This window comes from Schistocerca serialis, chromosome 3 (genome assembly GCF_023864345.2).
Source record: "Schistocerca serialis cubense isolate TAMUIC-IGC-003099 chromosome 3, iqSchSeri2.2, whole genome shotgun sequence".
Taxonomy (NCBI): Eukaryota; Metazoa; Arthropoda; class Insecta; order Orthoptera; family Acrididae; genus Schistocerca; species Schistocerca serialis.
In genome coordinates, this window is record NC_064640.1 from 674687843 (window position 1) to 674711681 (window position 23839).

At 42.5% G+C, this 23839-nt stretch overlaps 1 protein-coding gene across 2 annotated transcripts in view; it reads right to left on the reverse strand.

Annotated features, from left to right (window-relative positions):
- Positions 1-23473, reverse strand: part of LOC126470550 (BTB/POZ domain-containing protein KCTD12) — a 122195-nt gene extending 98722 nt beyond the window's left edge. For both annotated transcript variants that reach the window (XM_050098488.1, XM_050098487.1), the window contains exon 1: positions 23115-23473. In XM_050098488.1, coding sequence (XP_049954445.1) covers positions 23115-23465 — 351 coding nt within the window. In that variant the 5' untranslated portion in view covers positions 23466-23473. The remainder of the gene's footprint in view (positions 1-23114) is intronic.
- Between the last annotated feature and the right edge of the window lie 366 nt (positions 23474-23839).

Below are 23839 nucleotides of genomic sequence, written 5' to 3' on the forward strand. Positions count from 1 at the left end.
AAAATGTTAATACGAAGGAAAGGAAGATTAGACTTCAACTCTCCGTCGATATCACGATCATTAGAGACGGATCACAACCTCGGAGTGCGAAACGATGGGGGAAGGAAACTGGCAGTGCTATTTTCAAAGGAACCGTTCTGGTATTTGCCTGGAGCGATCTTGGGAACTCACGCAAAACCTAATTGTGGATGGCTGGACGTGGATCTGATCCATCATCCTCATGAAAGTGAGTCCAGGCATGAGAATACGGTATTATTTAAATGGACGAGCGTAAGGTCTAGGAATTATACTCACTCTTTAAATATTACAACGCTCACAAACTACTTGGAACAAACAGCTAACTGAGACTATAAGTGAAATCTTAATTTTCTGTTGTAATGTGTATCAAAAAGAATCATCCGATTTGGCACGTCTAGTTTTCTGAAACTAATAAACATATACAATGAATTATGCTTTTCGATGAAAGGGAAACTCAAACAGTTTTTTCATATCTTTTCATAGGTATTCAATATTCCACCTTGAGATGCATGGAATATGTCAACGCGGTATTGAAATTGTTCACAAATTGCAGCAAGTATGTCTTAAGTTACAGCTCTCACATCTGCTTTTATACGATGTCTCAGTTCATTCATTGTTGTTTGTAATGGAGGCACATAAACAGAGTCTTCTATAAACCCCCACAAGAAGTAATCACATACAGTCAGGTCCGGTGACCTTGAAGACCAGTAATGTAAGGCTGAATCATTTGGTCCAGTGTGACCGATCCATCAGTCAGTAATCCTTTGATTTAAAAATTTCCGCATTTCCACATGCCATGTAAAACTCGAGAGTTTGCTCTTTCCAACAGTAGGTTGTTCACACACGTATCTCAAACAACATAATGGTTATGATTTTTTTTTAATTGGATGATTCTCTTTGATACACCCTGTATTGCGAGGATAGCTTGAACGCTGGTGGTGGTGGCTGTGGATTTATTTTGCAAAGAACTCTATAGTATCTAATGAGGTTCTTACAGTTTCTGAATGCGAAATATTCTGGTGAAAGCAATAATCTGAGATGAGCCAAAGCTGATAATCAAATACTTTTATACATCACTTTTATAAACTACATGATTGAACATTTGGAGGATATTGCACTTGGTGCTAGTGAGAGATTTAAACTTACGAGCTGCAGGGAGGGCGACGTGATTCATTTAAAGAGGTTCCAGGAATATTAACTCATTTCAGATCGTTCTAAACATCATGGGCACCTAGAGAATCTAATTGTGAGCGTAACGTAACAAAAAGAAAATACACACATCAAAAAAAAGTTTTGCATCACTTTGGTTCCGAGAATTCCGGAACCTCTACAGAAAATTGGAATAGAGATCAACATAAACATCATTTCCGCCGTTTTTATTGCTCATAAAATCCAGACATTGTATGTTGTACCACCATACAGCGAGACCTTCACAGGTGGTGGTCTAGATTGCTGTACACACCAGTACCTCTAATACCCAGTAGCACGTCCTCTTGCATTGATGCACACCTGTATTCGCTGTGGCATACTATTCACAAGTTCATTAAGGCACTGTTGATCCAGATTACCCCACTCCTCAACGGTGATTCGGCGTAGTGGTTGGTGGGTCACGTCGTCCACAAACAGCCTTTTTCAATCTATCCCAGGCATGTCGATAGGGTTCATGTCTGGAGAACGTGCTGGCCACTCTAGTCGAGCGATGTCGTTATCCTGAAGGAAGTCATTCACAAGATGTTAACGATGGAGGCGCGAATTGTCTTCCATGAAGACGAATGTATCGCCAATATGTTGCCGATATGATTGCACTATCGGTCGGAGGATGGCATTCACGTATCGTACAGCCGTTACGGTGCCTTCCATGAACACCAGCGGCGTACGTTGGGCCCACATAATGCCGCCCCAAAACAGCAGGGAACCTCCACCTTGCTGCACTCGCTGGACAGTGTGTCTATGGCGTTCAGCCTGACCTGGTTGCCTCCAAACACGTCTCCGACGATTGTCTGGTTGAAGGTATATGCGACACTCACCGTTGGAGAGAACGTGATGCCAATCCTGAGCGGTCAATTCGGCATCTGTACCGAACTGCATGGCGTCGTGGTTGCAAAGATGGACCTCGCCATGGACGTCGGGAGTGAAGTTGCGCATCATGCAGCCTATTGCGTACAGATTGAGTCGTATCACGACGTCCTGTGGCTGCACGAAAAGCATTATTCAATAAGGTGGCGTTGCTGACAGGGTTCCTCCACATCATAATCCGCAGGTAAGGGTCATCTACTGCAGTAGTAACCTTTGGGCGGCCTGAGTGAGGCATGTCATCGGCAGTTCCTTTCTCTCTGTATCTCCTACATGTCCGAATAACCTTGCTTTGGTTCACTCCGAGACGCCTGGGTACTTCCCTTGTTGAGAGCCCTTCCTGGCATAAAATAAAAATGCGGACGCGATCGAACCACGGTATTGACCGTCTAGGTATGGTTGAACTACAGACAACACGAGCCGTGTACCTCCTTCCTGGTGGAATGACTGCAACTGATCGACTGTCGGACATCTTCCGTCTAATAGGCGTTGCTCATGCACGGTTGTTTACATCTTTGGGCGGGTTTAGTGACATCTCTGAACAGTCAAAGAGACTGTTTCTGTGATATCCACAGTTAACGTCTAACTTCACGAGTTCTGGGAACCGGGGTGATTCAAAACTTTTTTTGATGTGTATATATGGTTTCTGTTCAATTAATGAAGAGGAGGGAATCAGTTGCCTTACTGCTGTCATGACACGAGTGACACAGATGTTGAAAAGAATATAAAGGAATATTGTTCCCACGCATCTGTGGCAAGAAACAGATGTCATATTACCTTACCAATGATTATTATATTATATAACAGTCTTTTTTGGGTCCAAGACGTGGAGTATCAACGGCTAAAATTTACAGGTATTTCACAGTAAGCTTTTAACGAGAATATGGAAGGTTATGAAGGACGAGAAAACCCGCCGTGCTTCAATAACCGTGTTAAAATTTCTTAAATATGCAAAGATGGCGAAATCACTGATATAACTGAAGTTCGAGCGTTCTTAATAAACAGAAACTGAACGAATACAAATTATGCGTAAAGAGAGCACCACAAGCAATGTGCAGTAAAGTCGATAGTGAAATATTACCTACTGATCTGACGCGAAATCCTATGGCAATATAAACTAGCATAAAGTCAGTAAACAAATAATGTGCCTCAGTGATAATACAACAACAGAGACTCAGGTTAATAAAGAGAAGATCTAAATATTTAATTCGGTTCTATGAAATTGATTCACCCAGTATGATAATACTATGGGATCTCTTTCGACTGTCGCATGTATTCGGGAAGGGCAGACATTGCGATGAGCGCTCGTGGGATTGAAAATCAACTGAAATCGTTCAATATAGAAAAGGCAACTGGATTTGATGATATACATGTACGATTCTATAGCGAGTATGTGAAAGAACTTGATAACATCTTAGCAGCAGGTCGATGAACAACGAATGGTTCCATGTGCTGAAAAAAAAGGTCATTCTGGTTTTGAAGAATGGTCATCGAAGAAAGGTACGTAAGTGTAGACCAATCTATTGTTGAACGATGGAAATATTTTATGATCATGCATTATTACCTTTTTCGAGGCTGGAAATCTCCTCTGTAGTAATTAACAAGGAGTTTGTAAATTACGATCTTGTGAAACAGCTCGCTCTTTTTTCACATTAGATCTTGAGGACCTTGCATAACAGCGCCCATGTTGATTCCTTGTTCCTTGGCTTCTAGAAGGCATACCACACAGTTCTACACTTTCGGATGGTGAAGAAGGTACGATCTTACGACTATGGGACCAGCATTGTGAGTAATTCGTAACTTCCTAATGGATAGAAACGTCAGTGCAATAGAAACTTTCAGAGTAGCACAAGTGAATGTTATAGGGCCGTTACTGTTCAAGATCTAGCGGAAAATATAGGAAGCCCCTTGACGCAGTTGCTGGATGATACAGTTGTATCACAACGCTAAAAGATTGTCTTTACTGTGTAAGATGACTTGGAGACTTGTTTGGCTAACAATTTAGGCTGAAGAATACGTTATCTTCAAAAAACATTAACAATAGGAAAAATTTTTAATGTCGTTTGGAAAAATGTACTTTTATTTTTGAAGCTTAATACCTGGTTACTACCACTTTTACTGATAATTTACTGAGTCCCACTGCTCGTGCACCTCACGTATTTCCTGGCTTGCGAATAGACAATTGGTCTATAGCTACAACTATAAATATCTAGGCCCTTCGGCCGCAAACGGTTTATATTTTTATTACTACGTAGAACTAGTTTTACGGAATGTTGAAGCCATACTGAGATCCATAGCAAAAGTCCCATGGAAATGTACTCGTCGTAATTCATTCTCGAAAAGAACTAAACTTACAAAATCGTTATTCGTTCGAATATTGAGTATTGTTTGCCCCTCTGGAACACTTACTAATTAGAATTATTTGAGGAACAGCATCAAGTCTCGTCATAGGTCGTATTGGCAAGCACGATACTTGCGGAAGTGTTCATTCAACTACAATAGAACATGCTACAAAAAAGGCATTGAATGTTGTGGCTGGCTTTTCCATTAAAACTCCGAGAGCGTGCTGCCCAGGAACGGTCAAATAAGAAGCAACTTCCTTCCATATGTATTTCGCGAAATAACCATGATGGTGAAATGAAAGAAATTCGAGCTCATATGAATATTTATCGCGGAAAATTCGCAAATGAAGCGGGAAATACCTAAAATATTCTCACACACATTCCATAAGATGTTTTGCGGTATAAGACGCTGCTGTCATGGACTGTGCGGCTGGTCCCGGCGGAGGTTCGAGTCCTCCCTCGGGCATGGGTGTGTGTGTGTTTGTCCTTAGGATAATTTAGTTTAAGTAGTGTGTAAGCTTAGGGACTGATGATCTTAGCAGTTAAGTCCCATAAGATTTCACACACATTTGAACATTTTTGTTTTGTTTTGTGGCGTAGACACATAGATGTAAATAATTTTCGCCATAGCGCTCAAGATTACTTGGATTCCATTAAGGACCTCTGTGCTTCGCTCGTTGTAATCCACATGGTCCTCCGCACACGGTCAGTTGTAAAGTGTAGACACTAAAAGAAGCAGAAACAGATGAGCAACTGCTAGGCAATGAGAAGTAATAGACCGTGTACGATACTTAATGTTTAAAAATTTTTGTAAAATCAAGGAAAGCAATAAAGATTTCTTAACGGAATAAAAAATCACCTTGTAGTATAACCTAACGTACCTTACTTGAAAATCACTTAAACTAAAACCATTCAAGATAGAACGAGTGCCTCTCTCAGCGCTGAGTAATCTTCTAGGTAACATAATATTCTAGAAAATCTAACGTTTTCAGTGTAGTATTTCAGATCATATATTGTCATTAGCTAATTCCGAGGATGAACTAGGTTAAGTGTCGACCATCAACATTAAACGTCACAAGGATACCAGTGTCTCAGATTAGTATTTTAGAATAAAATAATTAATTTAATGTTGTGGTCACTTAGCATAACTGAGTTCCACCCCGGAACACTTGAGAATAAAGCAGTTATACGCGACCGATATCTTTTATAACCAATGGCACCACAATTATATTCGCCCACTGAGGCGATATTTCACGTCGACAAGCCTTAAGCACCAAATGATATTGAAGTCTGATTTAATATCTGGTAATGACTTTAAATGCAGAAAAATATGAAGTACTGCGCTCCTTAACATCAAAGAGCTTAAGTTTCTTTTTAACACTCACGCTTGTTGTAGTCAACGCCAGTAGCGTTTGTGATAAGAAAATATTGGAAAAAGAAAATGACCGTGAGAATACAACACCTAGAAGGAATGGCCAAAATAAATCTATACGCGGGGGATTTGTAGACAAGTGAAAGAGAAATAAGTGATTAAGACGGCAGAAATTGCATATACGAAATAGCGGCGATCTATATTGCATGGCCGAAAAGTCAGATTTACGCCATGCCCAGCTTCCAGACGCAGTGGAATCGCGAAATCAAGCGCCGGTAGATCTACTTATCACCAAACGGACTAAACGACAGTATATGAGTGAGTTCAAACGATCAAGCGCCGGTAGATCTACTTATCACCAAAAGGACTAAACGACAGTATATGAGTGAGTTCAAACGGTGATATGTCTTCGGGAAGTGAGTATTTCTTATCGTTTCAAATGTAGAGGATTTGCTGCCACGACAATGATGCGTGTGTGGATCTATTGTACTGAATAAGGTCACACAGAGCAAAGAGAGGGTACTGAACCACACAATATGACCACAGAACGGGATGTCCGCCATTACATATTCATGGCTTTTGTAGATTTTACAGCTTCGTCCACAATCTTGACTAAATCACTGTAAAGGATGTGGATCTATCTGTGTCGACGGTGAGATGGTGTCTTCTGTGAAGTTTAACTCGTGTGACTCACACCACTGCGTTTGTTTCCATTACCCAGCATCTATAACCACTTCTGACTGCATGGGGCACATCACGTTCTCGCTGACGTGCTGAGTGGCAAAATGTGGTTGCAGCAAGCATGTTTCTCTTCAGCCTGTCCTACAGTTGCTTCTGCATACGTGTTAAGTGCTGCCGTGGTAACTGTACTCTGGCAACTTGCATTGTTGAGCGGCACAGTAGACAAAATAAAGCCAAGTATTATCATCTAGGTCGCCACTGAATGCAACTAGTGATCTCGACCCCTATGCACTGAAGATAGCAAGCATAGCAATCTCTATATAAGTTCGTAAAGATAGGAATAAGAGTTGTCGCAAATCTTACACTCAATTCTGTCATTGGGAAGGTAGACGAAAAATACAGTTCATGTGTAAAATACTGAGCGAGTGGCATTGATGTGTTTGCCCAAGTACTTGCTTTTAAATTGATAAAGCCTGATCACCAGAATGTTTTAACAGAGATTACTGGGTACGTACATATATTTACAGTAGGCCGTTCTGGCACGTCCACAAGACTGAGTAACCCTTGAAACATTCTCTACGCAACGGAGTATTCTTTTAGCAAGAAAATACGGTTTTCACAGGTTTGGCGGGTTATATGTTCAGTAAATGTTCCAACGCCATTTGCATTCCGTATTTCTGTGTAATGCCTTCACTGCCTCAGTTTACCTCTGCGTCACATTAGTGGTATTTATATTTCATATTCCACTATTACAATGCCGTTCTAATCGTTACAGACAGAAGAAAAATTGTGGGCTCTGAGGCCTACGTGTATATCTACAGAGTGTAATGATTGTTGACTCATACTTTATTTGAAGTGTAGACGTGCAAAATTCAGTTTAAATGTAAAGACTCTTCGCCGATATATAATCGGAAACGCATCATCCAACATTCTACCCTACAATGTCATTAATACTGCAAGCAATTCGCAGAGGTGGGACAAAAGTCACTGTGTAGGTAATAAAATGAGTGTAGTTCCTTGTAGCTCAATAAAATGTTGCAACTATAAGCAATAAGAGGAACGAATACTTCCCTAGGGTGACGAACCATGTCGGTTTTATGGCCATGTGTCAAACAGAGATGTCTGGGTGAGCAATGTGACCTTTTTCTGGTGGCAGTAATACTGAACTTTATAACTCCCGGTTTTCCCACAAGCAACATTTCCTGCAGGACATATCAAGTTATCTTGTCTGATCCGGCTGTTATTTTCATAAATTTGTAGAGTACCTGCGATGAAACAAAGAGAGGGGTGGCGGGCGTGGTAGGAGCGTTGTCTCAGGCGCCTTGCCACGGTTCGCGAAGCTCCCCACGTCAGAGGTTCGAGTCCTCCCTCGGGCATGGGCGTGTGTGTTGTCGTTAGTTTAAGTTAGATTAAGTAGTGTGTAAGCGTAGGCACCGATGACTTCAGCAGTTTGGTCCCATAAGAACTTACCTCAAATTTCCAATTTTGTTTCCAAAGAGAGGGCTGGTAAATGACTCTGAGCACTATGGGACTGAACATCTCAGGTCATCAGTCCCCTAGAACTTAGAACTACTTAAACCTAACTAACCTAAGGACATCACATACACCCATGCCCGAGGCAGGATTCGAACCTGCGACCGTAGCGGTCGTGCGGTTCCAGACTGAAGCGCCTAGAACCGCTCGGCCACCAAAGGCCGGCCCCAAAGAGAGGGGAATTACCATCAAGTGTGTGATCAATAATTATGTTGAAGAACTAATCATTTATGAACGTATACAAAATACAGACAATTATACGAAAACTGTAGACAGTAATTTTAAAGCATGCAAATCCTTTATTTTGAAATGAGGTAATGTCAAATGTTAACGTCTCATCGATATCATAATTATTAGAGAAGGAGTAGCTCGATTGGTAACGATCGAAGATGGAGATATCTGGCATTAGTCTAAACTGATTTAAGAAACCCAGAAAAAATGAAATGAGGACGGCCGCATTTGAATTGAACACCGCTGTTTCTGAATAAGAGAACAGAATATTAACTGCTTGGTCGTCTCGAGGGGCCGGAATCGAATCGAAAAACACAAAGAACTTAGGTATACATCGCATATACAAAAGAGAGACGACTAATGGCCAGCGCACCTTGGAGATCGCTTTAAGACACCATCCCGACGGTGAATGCTGTAGAAGGAAACTAGGAAAGAGAAAGCCTTATAGCGACAAGAACTGATAATCAACGTCAATACAGCTAGTTAACAATGGCCCTGAAATTGCAACCAGTACTTGAAAACGGTGTCTAGAAGGATAGATGTCTCAATAAAGATGGAAGTAATATTTTGAAATCCTCTGAAGCCATAAGATTGGACTAAATTAATATTGTTTCATGTTGTTTTATTTTCTTTTGAATCCTTCAACAATGCAATGGAAATGCTTACGTTACTGCTATCACAGAATAATATTTTTATTTTCTCTCAAAACGTTTTTAAAAATAAAACATCAAGGCGTAGCCGTAGTAGTAAATGTTAGAAGCTTCAGGAAAAATTCTTGCTTATTTTAAAGGCGCGATTTGCTTTGGAATATTTCACAATTTATGGTGTCATTTGCCTTCTCGGGTTGTAGGAGAGATCAGCTCTTCGAAACCGCCAGACAACATGAACGCAGCGGAAAACGCTGACTGCTAGAGGTAATTTAGCTTTGAAGATTTTCTGTTGATGAATTACTTGCTGCCAGGAACTTACATCGGAAACGAAGGCTATTATAATGTTTATTTGTTCACTGACGAACAGAAAATTAAAAACGAAACTAAGTATTGTGTTGGATGGATTCAAAGCAATTGTTTGTAATGTGCAAAGATATTCCGAGCTTCGTAAGAAATTACTTGGATAACTAGACATGAAATACAGTTGTGCTAACAAAAATGAAATAATGTATGCTTAGATGATTTTTGGAGTGGAATCCTCTCTAGGAACGAATAATTCAACTACTAGAAAAGTAATACAAGTCATTTAAAATAAAATAGTACAGTGTTAATTTGTTAATGAAGAAAACAATTATTAAACGTATACATTGTTTCAAAAGGAAAATGATTGTGGACTGTAGTAGTGCTAGGAAAGTTAAAAAGTCGATAGATAAGCTGATATATTCTTGGTAAATCTAGTGACTACTGCTCTACAAATCGGGAAACATTCCACATGTGAGTATACGTGATCAATTGCTACACATGAAAGTTATTAGTTGGTAGAAGCTGGAGCGCTGAGCATCATTTAAATTGATGAGGATACATTTGATGTACAAGATAAAATTAGAAGATAAGCCAGCGTCAGGTATACCGCAAGAAAGTTGAACAGTAGCGTTACGGTCCTGTATACGTTTGAAGAATTTCACACCTAAAGTCAGTAGCTCCTTGAGACTCCTCGCAGATGAATAAATTGCAAACCACTTCGATGTACCTTTAGAGAATTGTCCCTAAACGCAGGGAGTTGTGCTGACAGCCAACACTGGGAGCAGAGACTGTCGGCTTGACATACCATAAATAAAAGCAATGAAATATGCGTAAATAACCTATAGGGCCAGATATAGTAACGTTACATCGAGGAACGATTTAAGGTGAACCGAACACGTAAATCTTGCATGAAGAAGGCAGGAGCAGGACTTATATTTATTGCTAGGGCCCTTAGTAAGTGTATATCACTATCTTATAGAAATATTTTTCTAAATTCTCGTTAATTACTGTTTTGAGTATAATTCGTCTATTTCAGACATCTACAATGAGAAAACTCGAAAAAGAACTGTGCGTTTATATAATCAGTGGCACAGCAGGAGACGCTATGGAAAAACATTGAACTCTAAGAAAAAGGCTCACTTTCATTTCTCCGAGAATGTACGTTCCAAGACGAATCAATTAATATAGTAGTTTCTCCAGTCAGCCTACGTAATATTGACAACGATAAAGTTGGACGAAGTTGGGTATTAACGAAGGTGTAACAACAACGTTCTTACTTCCTGCATACCGTTCACGAATGGTAATGGCTAAGAGTAATGTGATACTGCTGCGTAATGCTGCCGGTATCAAACATTGAACGGTGGATAGTGGAATTCAGATTCAGATATACTGTCCGAAAATCAGAACGAATGTAGAAACAAACATGTAAGCACACGGATGTTGAAACTCAATAGGTTACATGTTGCCCAAAGTGAGTTTTTGTATCTAACGAGAGATTATGATCTGTCAGTGATGTGTCATGGACGACAGGTAGGAGAGAGGTGACCAAATGAATTGAAATCCAGAGCAGACCTCTGCCAATGGTTCTCGTGACAACGAGCTAGCGAGTGAACAATTCTTTTTTTTTTTATTTTGCTTTGGAAACGAGAACTTAGGATCACACTGTTCTACAACCACTCAGTGGCAAGGTATTTAAGCGAATGTGAGAATGTCACGCTCTGACATCATTTTCGCTTTGTTTAACATTCGCTTGTCAACTACACTCTAAGACAAAGAAAACGGTGCAACGCATCACGAAGGAATTATCCGAATGGTCCAGATATTGGTAAATATGATATACATGTACAGAAAAGTTGGATGATTTATTCAAGAGAAAGAGGTTGAAAACTGAGAAACTCAATAACGCGTTGGACCACTTCTGGCCCTTACGGAAGCAGTTCAAATGGTTCAAATGGCTCTGAGCACTATGGGACTTAACATCTATGGTCATCAGTCCCCTAGAACTTAGAACTACTTAAACCTAACTAACCTAAGGACATCACACAACACCCAGTCATCACGAGGCAGAGAAAATCCCTGACCCCGCCGGGAATCGAACCCGGGAACCCGGGCGTGGAAAGCGAGAACGCGGCCGCACGACCACGAGCTGCGGACACGCAAGCAGTTGTTCGGCTTGGCATTGATCGATAGACTCGTTGGACGACATGAGGAATATCGTGCCAAAATCTGTCCAATTGGTGAGTTTGATCGTCAAAATCCCGTGGTGGTTCGAGGATCCTACCCATAATGCTCCAAAGGCTCTGAATTGGAGAGACATGCGGCTTCATTGCTGGCCAGGGCAGGGTTTGTCCAACAGGAAGACAAGTAGTAGAAACTCGTACCGCGTGCAGGCGGGCATTACCTTGCAGTAATGTAAGCCCAGGATGGTTTGCCGTGAAGGGCAACGAAGTGGAGCGTAGAATGTCGTCGACGCACCACTAAACTGTAAGGCTGCAATGGAAGACACCCAAAGGGATCCTGCTATGAAAAGAAATGCCACCCCAGACCATCACTCCTGGTGGTCGGGCCGTATGGTGGGCGACAGTCAGGTTGGTATCTCACAGTTCCAGACACGTCTTCGGTCTGGACTCATATTGACAGGAGTAGAATTGTCTTCAGTGATAAACCTCGTTTAGAAATGAGCCTCGATGAGCAGCAAAGACGTGTCTGGTGACGCCCAACAACAAGAAATAATAGTCTGAGACGACACTTCTCTCCCTTATGTTGTCATCTGCAGCACCCTTACAACACAGCGGCAAATTGACTATACTGTAGGACCCTTTTGTTGAACTCCACGACAAGCCTTCCTGGGCTTACATTTCAGCAAGATAATGCCCTCCCGCAAACGGTGAGAGTTTCTACTACTTGTCTTCGTGCTTGCCAAACCCTACCTCCACGAAGATGACGTGCTACAGACGCGAAATTTAACCGACAGGAAGCAGATGCTGTGATATGCAAATGATTAGCTTTTCAGAGCATTCACACAATGTTGGCGCCGGTGGCGACACCTACAACGTGCCAACTTGAGGAAAGTTTCCAACCGATTTCTCATACACAAACTGCAGTTGGCCGGCGTTGCCTGGGGAAACGTTGTTGTGATGCCTTGTGTAAGGAGAAGAAATGCGTACCGTCACGTTTCCGACTTTTACAAAGGTCGGATTGTAGCCTATCGCGATTGCGGTTTATCGTATCGCGACATTGCTGCTCGCGTTGGTCGAGATCCAATGACTGTTAGAAAAATATGGAATCGGTGTGTTCAGGAGGGTAATAAGGAACGCCGTGCTGGATCCCAACGGCCTCGTATCACTAGCAGTCGAGATGACAGGCATCTTATCCGCATGGCTGTAACGGACCGTGCAGCCACGTCTCGACCCCTGAGTTAACAGATGGGGACTTTTGCAAGTCAACAACCATCTGCACGAAGAGTTCGACGACGTTTGCAGCAGCATGGACTATCAGCTCGGAGACCGTGGCTGCGATTACCCTTGACGGTGCATCACAGACAGGAGCGCCTGCGATGGTGTACTCAACGACGAACCTGGGTGCACGAATGGCAAAACGTTATTTTTTCGGATTAATCCAGGTTCTGTTTACAGCATCATGATGGTCGCATCCTCGTTTGGCGACATCGCGGTGAACGCACATTGGAAGCGTGTATTCGTCATCGCCATACTGGCGTATGACCCAGCGTGATGGTATGGTATTCGTCATCGCCATACTGGCGTATGACCCAGCGTGATGGTATGGGGTGCCATTGGTTACACGTCTCGGTCACCACTTGTTCGCATTGACGGCACTTTGAATAGTGGGCATTACATTGCAGATGTGTTACGACCCGAGGCTCTACCCTTCATTCGATCCCTGCGAAACCCTACATTTCGCCAGGATAATGCACGACCGCAAGTTGCAGGTGCTGTACGGGCCCTTCTGGACACAGAAAATGTTCGACTGCTGCCCTGGCCAACACATTCTCCACATCTCTCACCAATTGAAAACGTCTGGTCAATGGTGGCCGAGCAACTGGCTCGTCACAATACGCCAGTCACTACTCTTGATGAACTGTGGTATCGTGCTGAAGCTGCATGGGCAGATGTACCTGTACACGCTATCCAAGCTCTGTTTGACTCAACGCCCAGGCGTATCAAGGGCGTTATTATGGCCAGAGGTGGTTGTTCTGGGTACTGATTTCTCAGAATCTATGCACCCAAATCGCGTGAAAATTTAATCACATGTCAGTTCTAGTACAATATATTTGTCCAATGAATACTCGTTCATTATCTGCATTTCTTCTTGGTGTAGCAATTTTAATGGCCAGTAGTGTAAATGTGAGGGAGTACTGAAAAGTAATGCCCTAGATTTTTTTAATGAATAAATTCGAAAGTTTTTCAATAAAAAAACTCGACAAACGCGAGCAGCAATGTCGCGATACGATAAACCGCAACCGCGATAGGCTACAATCCGACCTTTATCAAAGTCGGAAACGTGATACGCATTTCTCCTCCTTACACGAGGCATCACAACAACGTTTCACCAGGCAACGCCGGTCAAGTGCTGTCTGTCTACGAGAAATCGGTTGAAAAGTTTCCTCATGTCAGCACGTTGTAGGTGTCGCCACCGGCGCCAACCTTGTGTGAATGCTCTGAAATGCTAATCATTTGCTTATCACAGCGTCTTCTTCCTGTCGGTTAAATTTCGCGTCTGTAGCACGTCATCTTCGTGGTGTAGTAATTTTAATGGTCAGTAGCGTACTAATGAACCACTTCAGTCAGCCTCCTCCGGTTCAGGTGATTCGTCCCAGGTCTTTCTGTTCACCCTCTTTCAAATTCTGAAGGTGGCAGGGGTAAAATACAGGGAGCGAAAGGCTATTTACAATTTGTACAGAAACCAGATGGCAGTTATAAGAATCGAAGGGCATGACAGGGAAGCAATGGTTAGGAAGGGAGTGAGACAGGGCTGTAGCCTATCCCCGATGTTATTCAATCTGTATATTGAGCAAGCAGTGACTGAAACAAAAGAAAAATTCGGAGTAGGTATTAAAATCCATGGAGAAGAAATAAAAACTTTGAGGTTCGCCGATGACATTGTAATTCTGTCAGACAGAGCAAAGGACTTGGAAGAGCAGTTGAACGGAATGGATAGTGTCTTGAAAGGAGGATATAAGATGAACATCAACAAAAGCAAAACGAGGATAATGGAATGTAGTCGAATTAAGTCGGGTAATGCTGAGGAAATTAGATTAGGAAATGAGATAGTAGTAAAGGAGTTTTGCTATTTGGGGAACAAAATAACTGATGATGGTCGAAGTAGGGAGGATATAAAATGTAGACTGGCAATGGCAAGGAACGCGTTTCTGAAGAAGAGAAATTTGTTAACATCGAGTATAGATTTAAGTGTCTGGAAGTCATTTCTGAAAATATTTGTATGGAGCGTAGCCATGTATAGAAGTGAAACATGGACGATAAATAGTTCGGACAAGAAGAGAATAGAAGCTTTTGAAATGTGGTGCTACAGAAGAATGCTGAAGATTAGATGGGTAGATCACATAACTAATGAGGAAGTATTGAATAGGATTGGGGAAAAGAGAAGTTTGTGACACAACTTGACTAACAGAAGGGATCGTTTGGTAGGACATGTTCTGAGGCATCAAGGGATCACCAATTTAGTATTGGAGGGCAGCGTGGAGGGTAAAAATCGTAGAGGGAAACCAAGAGATGAATACACTAAGCAGATTCAGAAGGATGTATGTTGCGGTAGGTACTGGAAGATAAAGAGGCTTGTGCAGGATAGAGTAGCATGGAGAGCTGCATCAAACCGGTCTCAGGACTGAAGACCACAACAACAACAACAAAATCGAAGGATCTTATTTGAAGTGGAATGCATTTCTTTTTGTCACAGTCATGGGTGTGCTGACATAACGGTAAATAAAATTTGACTGTCTCCCAAACTACCTAATATTTGCGGCGAATTCTAATTCTGCATTTGTACAGGAGCACTTCATTATGAACTATAAGCCTGATTTCGTTGTCGTGGGAGTAGAAAAACTAGTTGCGTCTGTCATTTATATGTTCATACGCATCAGCAGAGTTCAATTGTAAGTGACGCCTGTTCCTGACGGTGACCTGACAGAGCAATCAACAATCTTAATTTTTTCTCTACATTTGTCGGCCGCGTACTTTCTTTCCAAGAGCAGATTAACCCAGTGCAAACACAAAATAGATTGGATCCCAGCATAGATGACTTTCTGCTGGCTCTATAACTAGTTTGCAGCATATTCAGCAGAAAGTAATTTTCGCAACTGCTCATTCTCTAGTGGGATCCGTAGTTTAACTATTAGGATACGCTAGAAATAAGCACATTGTCTGAATTCGAGCAGCGAAGAATGGATGACACAAGGTATCTTTTTGTTTTCCTGGAATTTTTCCCGCGTTACGCGCCCCGGATTTTCATTGTTTATTATTCCTGCCCTATCGTCAGTTTAAACTGAGAGAGAAATTCATTTATTCCTCCTTTACATAAATTTTGTAAAAAATAGTTTGTGTTTCTGCGCGCTGTAGATGCCTGTATGACCTATTTTCGGTGTGCAGATCGGGAATCATTACGGCAACTTTCTATACGTGGGAGTTGAAAACCACCGCAGAAATACATTAATGGTGAGCATTGTACAACACAAACGGTCATCGGTCATGTGTCTGTATTCCATACAGTTTTGGCTCATTTATGAGTCCAGTAAATTATCACGTTAGGTGTGAGACTATACACGCTCATAGAACCACTTCAAACAAAATAATCCAGTCGCATTGAAGGACGGCGTTTAAATCTCCATCCTCACATCAAGCTTTAGGTTTTCCTAAGTTGCTTAAGGAAAATGTTTAGATACCTTGCATGGGAGAGGCCGAGTTCCCTCCCCCGTCCAAGTACGTGCTCCGTCTTTAATGTCTTCGTCATGACGGGCCGTTAAGTCATACACTTTCTTTTCAAATCAACAAGTATATAAATCTTTGTGCAGTTTTAGTCGAACATATAATTAGGGTGTTTAATATCTATAGGCTATTTACCTGAATAAAGAAATTACTTCCTCTCTCGTATCGGAGCTATTAGATACTAATATCTTCAAGTAATAACAAACAAAATATTCATGCGTAATTATAAGCAGCGATCAAAAATTTACGTCGTTTTCAAGGTTTTGCTGCAGCGTATAAACAACGTAGCGTGACTCCGAAGCGTGTACATGAGCTCCGACACGTAGACAAGGGACTAGAGTGACATTCGTGTCTTTCCGGTATGCATTCTGTAAATGTGGAAACGTCAACGATGGTGGCGTTATTAGTAAATGCGTCCAAACAGTGTGAACGTGCTGTTATTCTTCTCTTGGCTGCCGAAGGACAAACACCGGTATACATCCATAGGAGAATGAAGAATGTTTATGTAGGAGCATGTCTATCAAAATCACCGCTGGGGAATAGTGCCCCAGGTTCCGTGCTGATCGCGATTCGACACGTGACGCCCCCATATCACGAATGTCGTAACGCAGAAGTTACGCCAACCCAAGTGGGAGACCCTCGGGCATCCATCCCTATAATCCTGAAACCTCCCCGTGTGGTTATCACACTTTCGCTCCCTTGAATAAGGCCTTGAATGGTCAGCGATTCCTGTGCGACGAGGATGTGCAGCAGGCAGTTACGGAATTCTTCACGCAGCAACACACAGTGTTTTACCAAACGGGTATCTTCAACCTGGTTCGTCGGTGGTATAATTGCCTCAATGCTCACGGCGATGCTGCCTGATTGGCATGAAAATTTTGGACTGTACGGTCTTCGCAAGCGAAGTTTTTGACCGCCCAATATAAAGTGTAAATATTAATAAAACCGACAAACTGCACGGACGGATTCCTGACCGGAAATGGAAGAAAAATGTCCTATGAACATGTGTCCGCAAATGCATCGTTGCCAGAGTAGATGGTCGTGACGAATGACATTTCCTCTAACCAAATAAAGCACTCCGTCGTCAGGCCACGAGTGGCCTACCTGGACCATCCGACCGCCGTGTCATCCTCAGTGGAGGATGCGGATAGGAGGGGCGTGGGGGCAGCACACCGCTCACCCGGTCGTTATGATGGCATTCTTTGCCGAAGCCGCTACTATGCGGTCGAGTAGCTTCTCAGTTGGCATCACGAGGCTGAGTGCACCCCGAAAAATGGCAACGGCGCATGGCGACCTGGATGGTCACCCATCCAAGTGCCGACCACCCCCGACAGCGCTTAACTTCGGTGATCTCCTCTGACCAAGCGCCGTGTATTATTTGCGTGTTGCAGTCTGGGTGAACGAAGCCGAGTACTGTAAGTAACAGAGTGGTCCCGTATTCATGTCGAGAACGAGCCGAGATGGTGTTTGTGTACGGCCAGGCATATGGAAACGGTTGAAAGGCAGCACGGTCATACCAAAACAAGTATCCTCACAGACACCAACTACATCACACAACATTTCAGGATCTCTTCGGGCTTTTGTGTGATCATGGGCCCTTTACGACAGACGAACGTGCATGGAGGCGGCCGACTGTGCGTACACCAGATTTCGAGGACCAGGTTCTACAGGAAATTGCGACGAACCCTAGTAAAAGCTCGAGGGAAGCGACGCGCCAACATGGTGTAAGCCGAAGTACGATGATGTGACTTGTGAATGCATGCATTGCATCCCATGAAAGCCACTTTGAACACCTGCTATGTCGTGGATGCGATGTAGCTCTGTACTGTGTTCCGGGACGATTTGTCGTCGTTGCACCGGACAGTGTCGCCGAGCGGTTCTAGGCGCTTCAGCCTGGAACCGCGCGACCGCTACGGTCGCAGGTTCGAATCCTGCCTCGGGCATGGATGTGTGTGATGTCCTTAGGTTAGTTAGGGTTAAGTATTTCAAAGTTCTAGGGGACTGATGACCTCAGATGTTAAGTCCCATAGTGCTCAGAGCCAACAACTGTCGTCGTTGCACGCACACCGTCCGTTTCCGGACACATATTCATAGCACCCTTTTTTCTCCATTTTCAGCCAGGAATCCATCCCTGCGGTTTTTTTAATGTTCACCCTGTAACTAACGAATGTGGTAACATTTTGGTTGGAAATTTGGTTCGGTAATTTACCCATAAAGTACTACCTACGTGATCAGTTGTGGTGCTATGTACAGCAGTCGGGTTTGATTGAACGTGGTAAGCTTAACAACACTTCGTATGAATTTTCAAATAATATGAATTGACCAACCGAGATGGTATGTGTCAATGAACGGCATCAAAATGCAAACTTCACGCGTTACTGTCATAATCATCTTAAAAGTTGTTTATAACTGAGTGTCCGATCACAGTCTTCACGGATTTTATACGTGTTATTCATTTTCAGCGGAACGTAATTAGTTACATATTATGAGATTATTTTATTTCAGTCTCTTATAAGTAATTGCTGCGAAGTGCCCTATAACTGTTAAATTATCGAAAGGATAATCTCCTTACGAAAATGGAAGCTAATCACACGCTACTATCACAGCAGCTATACCTCTTGATTCTTTGAAACGTACAGTCACAATTTATTTCAATTTCTCCATCTCAATTTGTTACAGAAAACTCTCGAACATAGCCTTCTATAGGTTCTCTTCATTAAGTACTATAGTCTCCTTTCGAAAACCAATTTGTTTGCCAAGATCGCTGTGTTAACATAATTACTGGATCACTAGTTTCGGTAAAATGTATTGCCATCCTCACACCCATAAAACCGGGCAGTGATAGTTACATCATGCAATGCTTACACCATTCTGTCACATGAGGACTACAAAATCTGCTTCAAGTCGAGGCATTACAATGACAAACACGTGTTCTATCATAAAGTATCTACAATTTTGACTACGCCTGGGTCAAACAAGACAGATACATCTCAAGCGTACTCAAACTTGTACATACTTTACGACAGAACACCTGGAATGTCATTTTAATACCTTGATTTTTTATACATATTTTATAGTCCTCGCCGCCCGGGATTAGGCGCGCGGTCTGGGGCGCTGCAGTCATAGACTGTGCGGCTGGTCCCGGCGGAGGTTCGAGTCCTCCCTCGGGCATGGGTGTGTGTGTTTGTCCTTAGGATAATTTAGGTTAAGTAGTGTGTAAGCTTAGGGACTGATGACCTTAGCAGTTAAGTCCCATAAGATTTCACACACATTTGAACATTTATAGTCCTCCTGCGATGTAAGCAGTGCATGACGTAACTATCACCGTCCGGTTTTATGGATCTGAGGGTGGCAATACATATTGCTAAAACTAGTAATCTCGTTATTGTGTTAACATAGCGACCTTGGCAAATAAATTGGTTTTCGAAAGAAGATTACAATACAAAATTATAGATTGCCTCCTGCACTGAATGATCATGTCAGGTAACCATGTCTGTTCATTATGTTAGCACATTGTTCAATTAACTGAAAAGTTATTTTACCCATTCATAAACAATACTAAGTTGCTTGTGTATCAGCGTCATAAATTACGTTCACTGAAGATTAAAATCAAATCCGAAATATTGTGAAATTTCGCAACGTCTTTATTTTAAATAAGAACCCTAACTCTTTAATGGATTCTTGGGTCGCTGTTTGGTAGAACGATTCCATATGTATCAGTGGCAACCACAAACTAAAGTCGTTCCGCTTTACTGCTTTATTTCGTGAACCTGTTCCCTGCTTACAATATCATAAGACAGTAGATGACTGAACCAGTTACTCTCTGATGATGGTTTTGTAAACCGGGAACCGGTTCGCGAAATGAATTAACACTGTACAACATCCACTGTTCGTGTTTCTCATTCATAAGAAAAACGGCCCTATCGTTGAGTATTCTTGGGACTCATATCTTGTACAATCATCAAAAAAGATTAGAAACAAATATACCACCATTTAGTTCATGGGAATCAATGCAGTGAACCTACTTATCTTACTTTGATATCTCAAATAATTGAGCTACATTTCTGTTTCAAGCAGGTATGCTTGAAGTGATAAGCAGATCCCCTGTGCCCATCGGATTTTCATTTACGGGGATCGCTTTCACCGTAAAGCATTTCCTGTGCTATCATTAAGGCGAAAACAAACTGGTTTACGCACTGCGAACGACTCCAACATGTAGCTTTAATGTTACTTTTCTAAAAATAAATGAGGACGTTTCGTCGTTCTAAGTCCTACTGTTTGTAATTGGGAAAATTAACGTGGTAAAGGTTTTGTAGTCTTTTGAATCGGTGCACGTAACGCTTAATTATGCTGACCTAAAAATAATTCCCTACTTTCACTCAACTTTTGATTGAAGACTGCTTGTGCAAGGGATGTACTATGAAAATTATTCTTTTGATCAGACATTTTCTGCTCCGTCAGCAGCAGAATCTGTGATTTTTATCCCTGAGACAGAGCAGACAGCGTTGCACGAAAGAGTAAATTTTGATGCTTTAGAGAAGGAAAGAATTTTCAGAAAACCCTGTCATACTAGGATGACAATGATGCTGGACAGAATTAATAGGGATTTCAATAAATGAAAGAAGTAATATTTTGCATGGTTAGTGGGACGAATATGAAACGTAGGTGTTACACGTACAGTATGTAGCAGATAACTGAGAGTTCAGTAAACTCGAAGAGGTTAATGGTGTAGAGAGGATAGTTCTTTGATGCAGTAATAGCCTTCTGTGGCTATAAAACGGCACAAAAAGTAGTGTACGTATGAAGTTATTTGGATTTTTTTAGCATTGGGAAATAATCTTTTGGCGTTAACCATGTGCCAGTTAATCATATTTTGCAGTTTGTTGGGGGAAAATGATGAAGTGCTATCATCTAGTCTTATGACCCTACATTATATTATCATTGGCAGCTGTCTGGTGTAGTCGACTTGACCTGTAATTTATTTAACACAGATAATTGGCAAGTGTATGTGAATATATCTTTAAAAGTGTCATTGCAGGCTCTTATGCTGACGTACAAAATTTAATGCTTCCGGCAGGCCCATCAGGCGACTGTTGCTTTCTCCGAGAAGGTCACAGTCAATGGCTACCCCCTCTCCTCTTCTTCGCCGTCGCGGAATGTTTCCTGAGTAAGCTTGAGGTGAAGCAGTGCCTGTTGTGACCTTTACGGGACGTTAACCATCAGAAATGAGGTCTCCGTATTTTTTTTTTTCTTCATCAGGGGTGAGGAAAAAACGAATTCACATGAAACAGGAGACCAAGACGCGGGTTTGGAAAAAAAAGAGCAGTATGTGACCCAGCGCATCATGGAACACGTAAGAGGATAGTTAACCTGTGCCGCTAGATGCCTGAGTCAATCTGAAATACAAGTAATGTGTTAGTTGTTAGGCAGCAATAAAAGTTTCAACTCACACAGCATGAAATGAAGTGATATTATTCCAGATAATATCAATTAAAACTAACAGTCTCAGTGTTTACATACACTAGAAACGCTTATCTTTACTTTCCTCATAGTTCGAGACTGAAAATGTTCAGTGAAGGCAAGAATGGATGTTTAAGTTTCCAAAAACATTTTTCTTGGTTTTAAATCACGTTCCATTAATAAAATGCTTGATTTTGTTACTCTGAAGGCTACAATTACACAACGGCAGATGAGGCATAGATCTAAATTTACTTTTAATTTATACTTTCACCATAGTCATGCTTAAAAGAGCTTCATCATCCTAGTGCACAATTTCAGCAGCATAAATACAAAATTATTGTTTAATCAATCTTCTATCAAGGAAATACACAAGCTGGCTTTGGCAGAATACTGTGTACAAGTAAGAAGAGGAAGTAGACAATTTATTACTGATACTTGAGTTATACACCAAGACTTATAATTTTGAACCAGGCGCATTTATAGATACAGTGACAGATAGTAGTTCCGGAAATGCTGTATCATTTATTCCTTCTCAAAATATTGCAGATTAGCAGGTTAGAGAGTCGTGAAGACATTTAGCAATACGTTTCAAGATTTTCCTCTACACGTGTCATTGCCTGGGATCTATTTATTTTTCTGTGTCCCATTTCTATTGGGCAGTAGTAGGTTGTACGGGTGAAGAAATAAAAAAAAAGTAGTGCTAAAATGTACACAACGTATATATGTCGAGCTCTTAAAACATATGTGTGATGGAAGTAAGTAATGACGACAAAGTTAGTGGTAAAAAACTCTCTCTAGTGGTTGCACTTAAGTAGAAAGCTAATATAAATTCTAGCAATATTTAAAATCAGTTGAGATTCACGACGAATTTTCAACGTTACTAATGCTGTGTATTTGTCAGTGACTCTATGAAATACTCAGAGTAATAAAAAACTGCCCGCCACTGGTCTCTTAGCGCTAATTAGTTCAATATTGCTGTATTAGTTGCAGGCGTGTGCATATCATCAGGTACAGCTACACAGAGAAATCGTATCTTACGGATAGTGAAACATTTAAGGCTAGTAAATGATCCGGACTTTGATGCAATTACTGTTCCCGCAAACCTGTGTGCTCTATAACGATACAAGACAGTCACACGTCCTGTGAGGAAACCAAATTTATGCCCTCTCAGTCTGTAATTTTAATTGAATTTTTTGAAACATTCGTATTGACTTGCAAGTGTCTCGCAGTCCTTCTCTACAAGTGGTTAACCGTAAATTTTGGAGTCTTTACCAGCCTTTTATTTTTTACTAATTATACTTTTTATGTATCTGTACCTGACGTCTGGTACAAGACTATTGTGGTAACAAACGAGTTATCAGTAAATGAGTGTTTGCGGGAGAGTTGCTGTAAATACGTCTAGTGAGAAATAAGGGCGACATTAGGTGTCGGGCACGGCGCGCCGCGAAGTGCTAGAGTAATAGACGGCGCGGAGCGCGCGGCGCAGGCGCACCTGTCGAGTGACGGCGTCGGCGAGCGCGGGCAGGCGGAAGTGCAGCGCCTCCTGGCGCAGCCGCTGGCCCTCGCGGAAGCTGTCGGGCAGCACGAGCGCGCCGTTGCGCAGGAAGTCCAGCACGTAGCGGAACAGCACGCCGTCGCGGTCCAGAAAGTAGCGGCCCTTGGCGTCCCTCGGCGGCACCGCCGTCCTGCCCGAGAACGTGTCGGCGAGCAGCGACGGCGTCAGCGTGAGCGTGCTGAGCGCCGTCGTGTAGTAGACGCCACCCACGTTGAGCTCGAGGACGGGGGGGAAGGCCGCCGCCGCCGCCGCTGCCGCCGCGGAGCAGTCGCCGCTGTCGTCCTGCATGCTGACTGCTGAGCCGCGCCGCTGCGAGTGCCGCGCCGAGGCCCGCGGCCGGCCGACGCGGGCCGCCGCTCCGCGCATGCGCGCGCGCGCGGCTGCTGCGGCTCCGGCGTGCCGTCCCGCCTCGCCGACTCATTAGCTAACCTTTGGCGGCCTCGTCACGGTTCACACCTCGCATTCAAACGCTGCTCAAAAAAATCGAGAAGTCCCCTCTGTGCTGGCAGCGCTGCACAAAGTCGCCTCTCGGATCGACGAGGTGCAGCGCTGTGGCTAACTACGGGCTAACGACGTTCCCTGCGGACGTTGTGTAGCTTTTGTTTTTCTCCATTCTGCTTCGGTGAGCTATTTCCCGTGTGTAATCGGGAACAAAATAAATT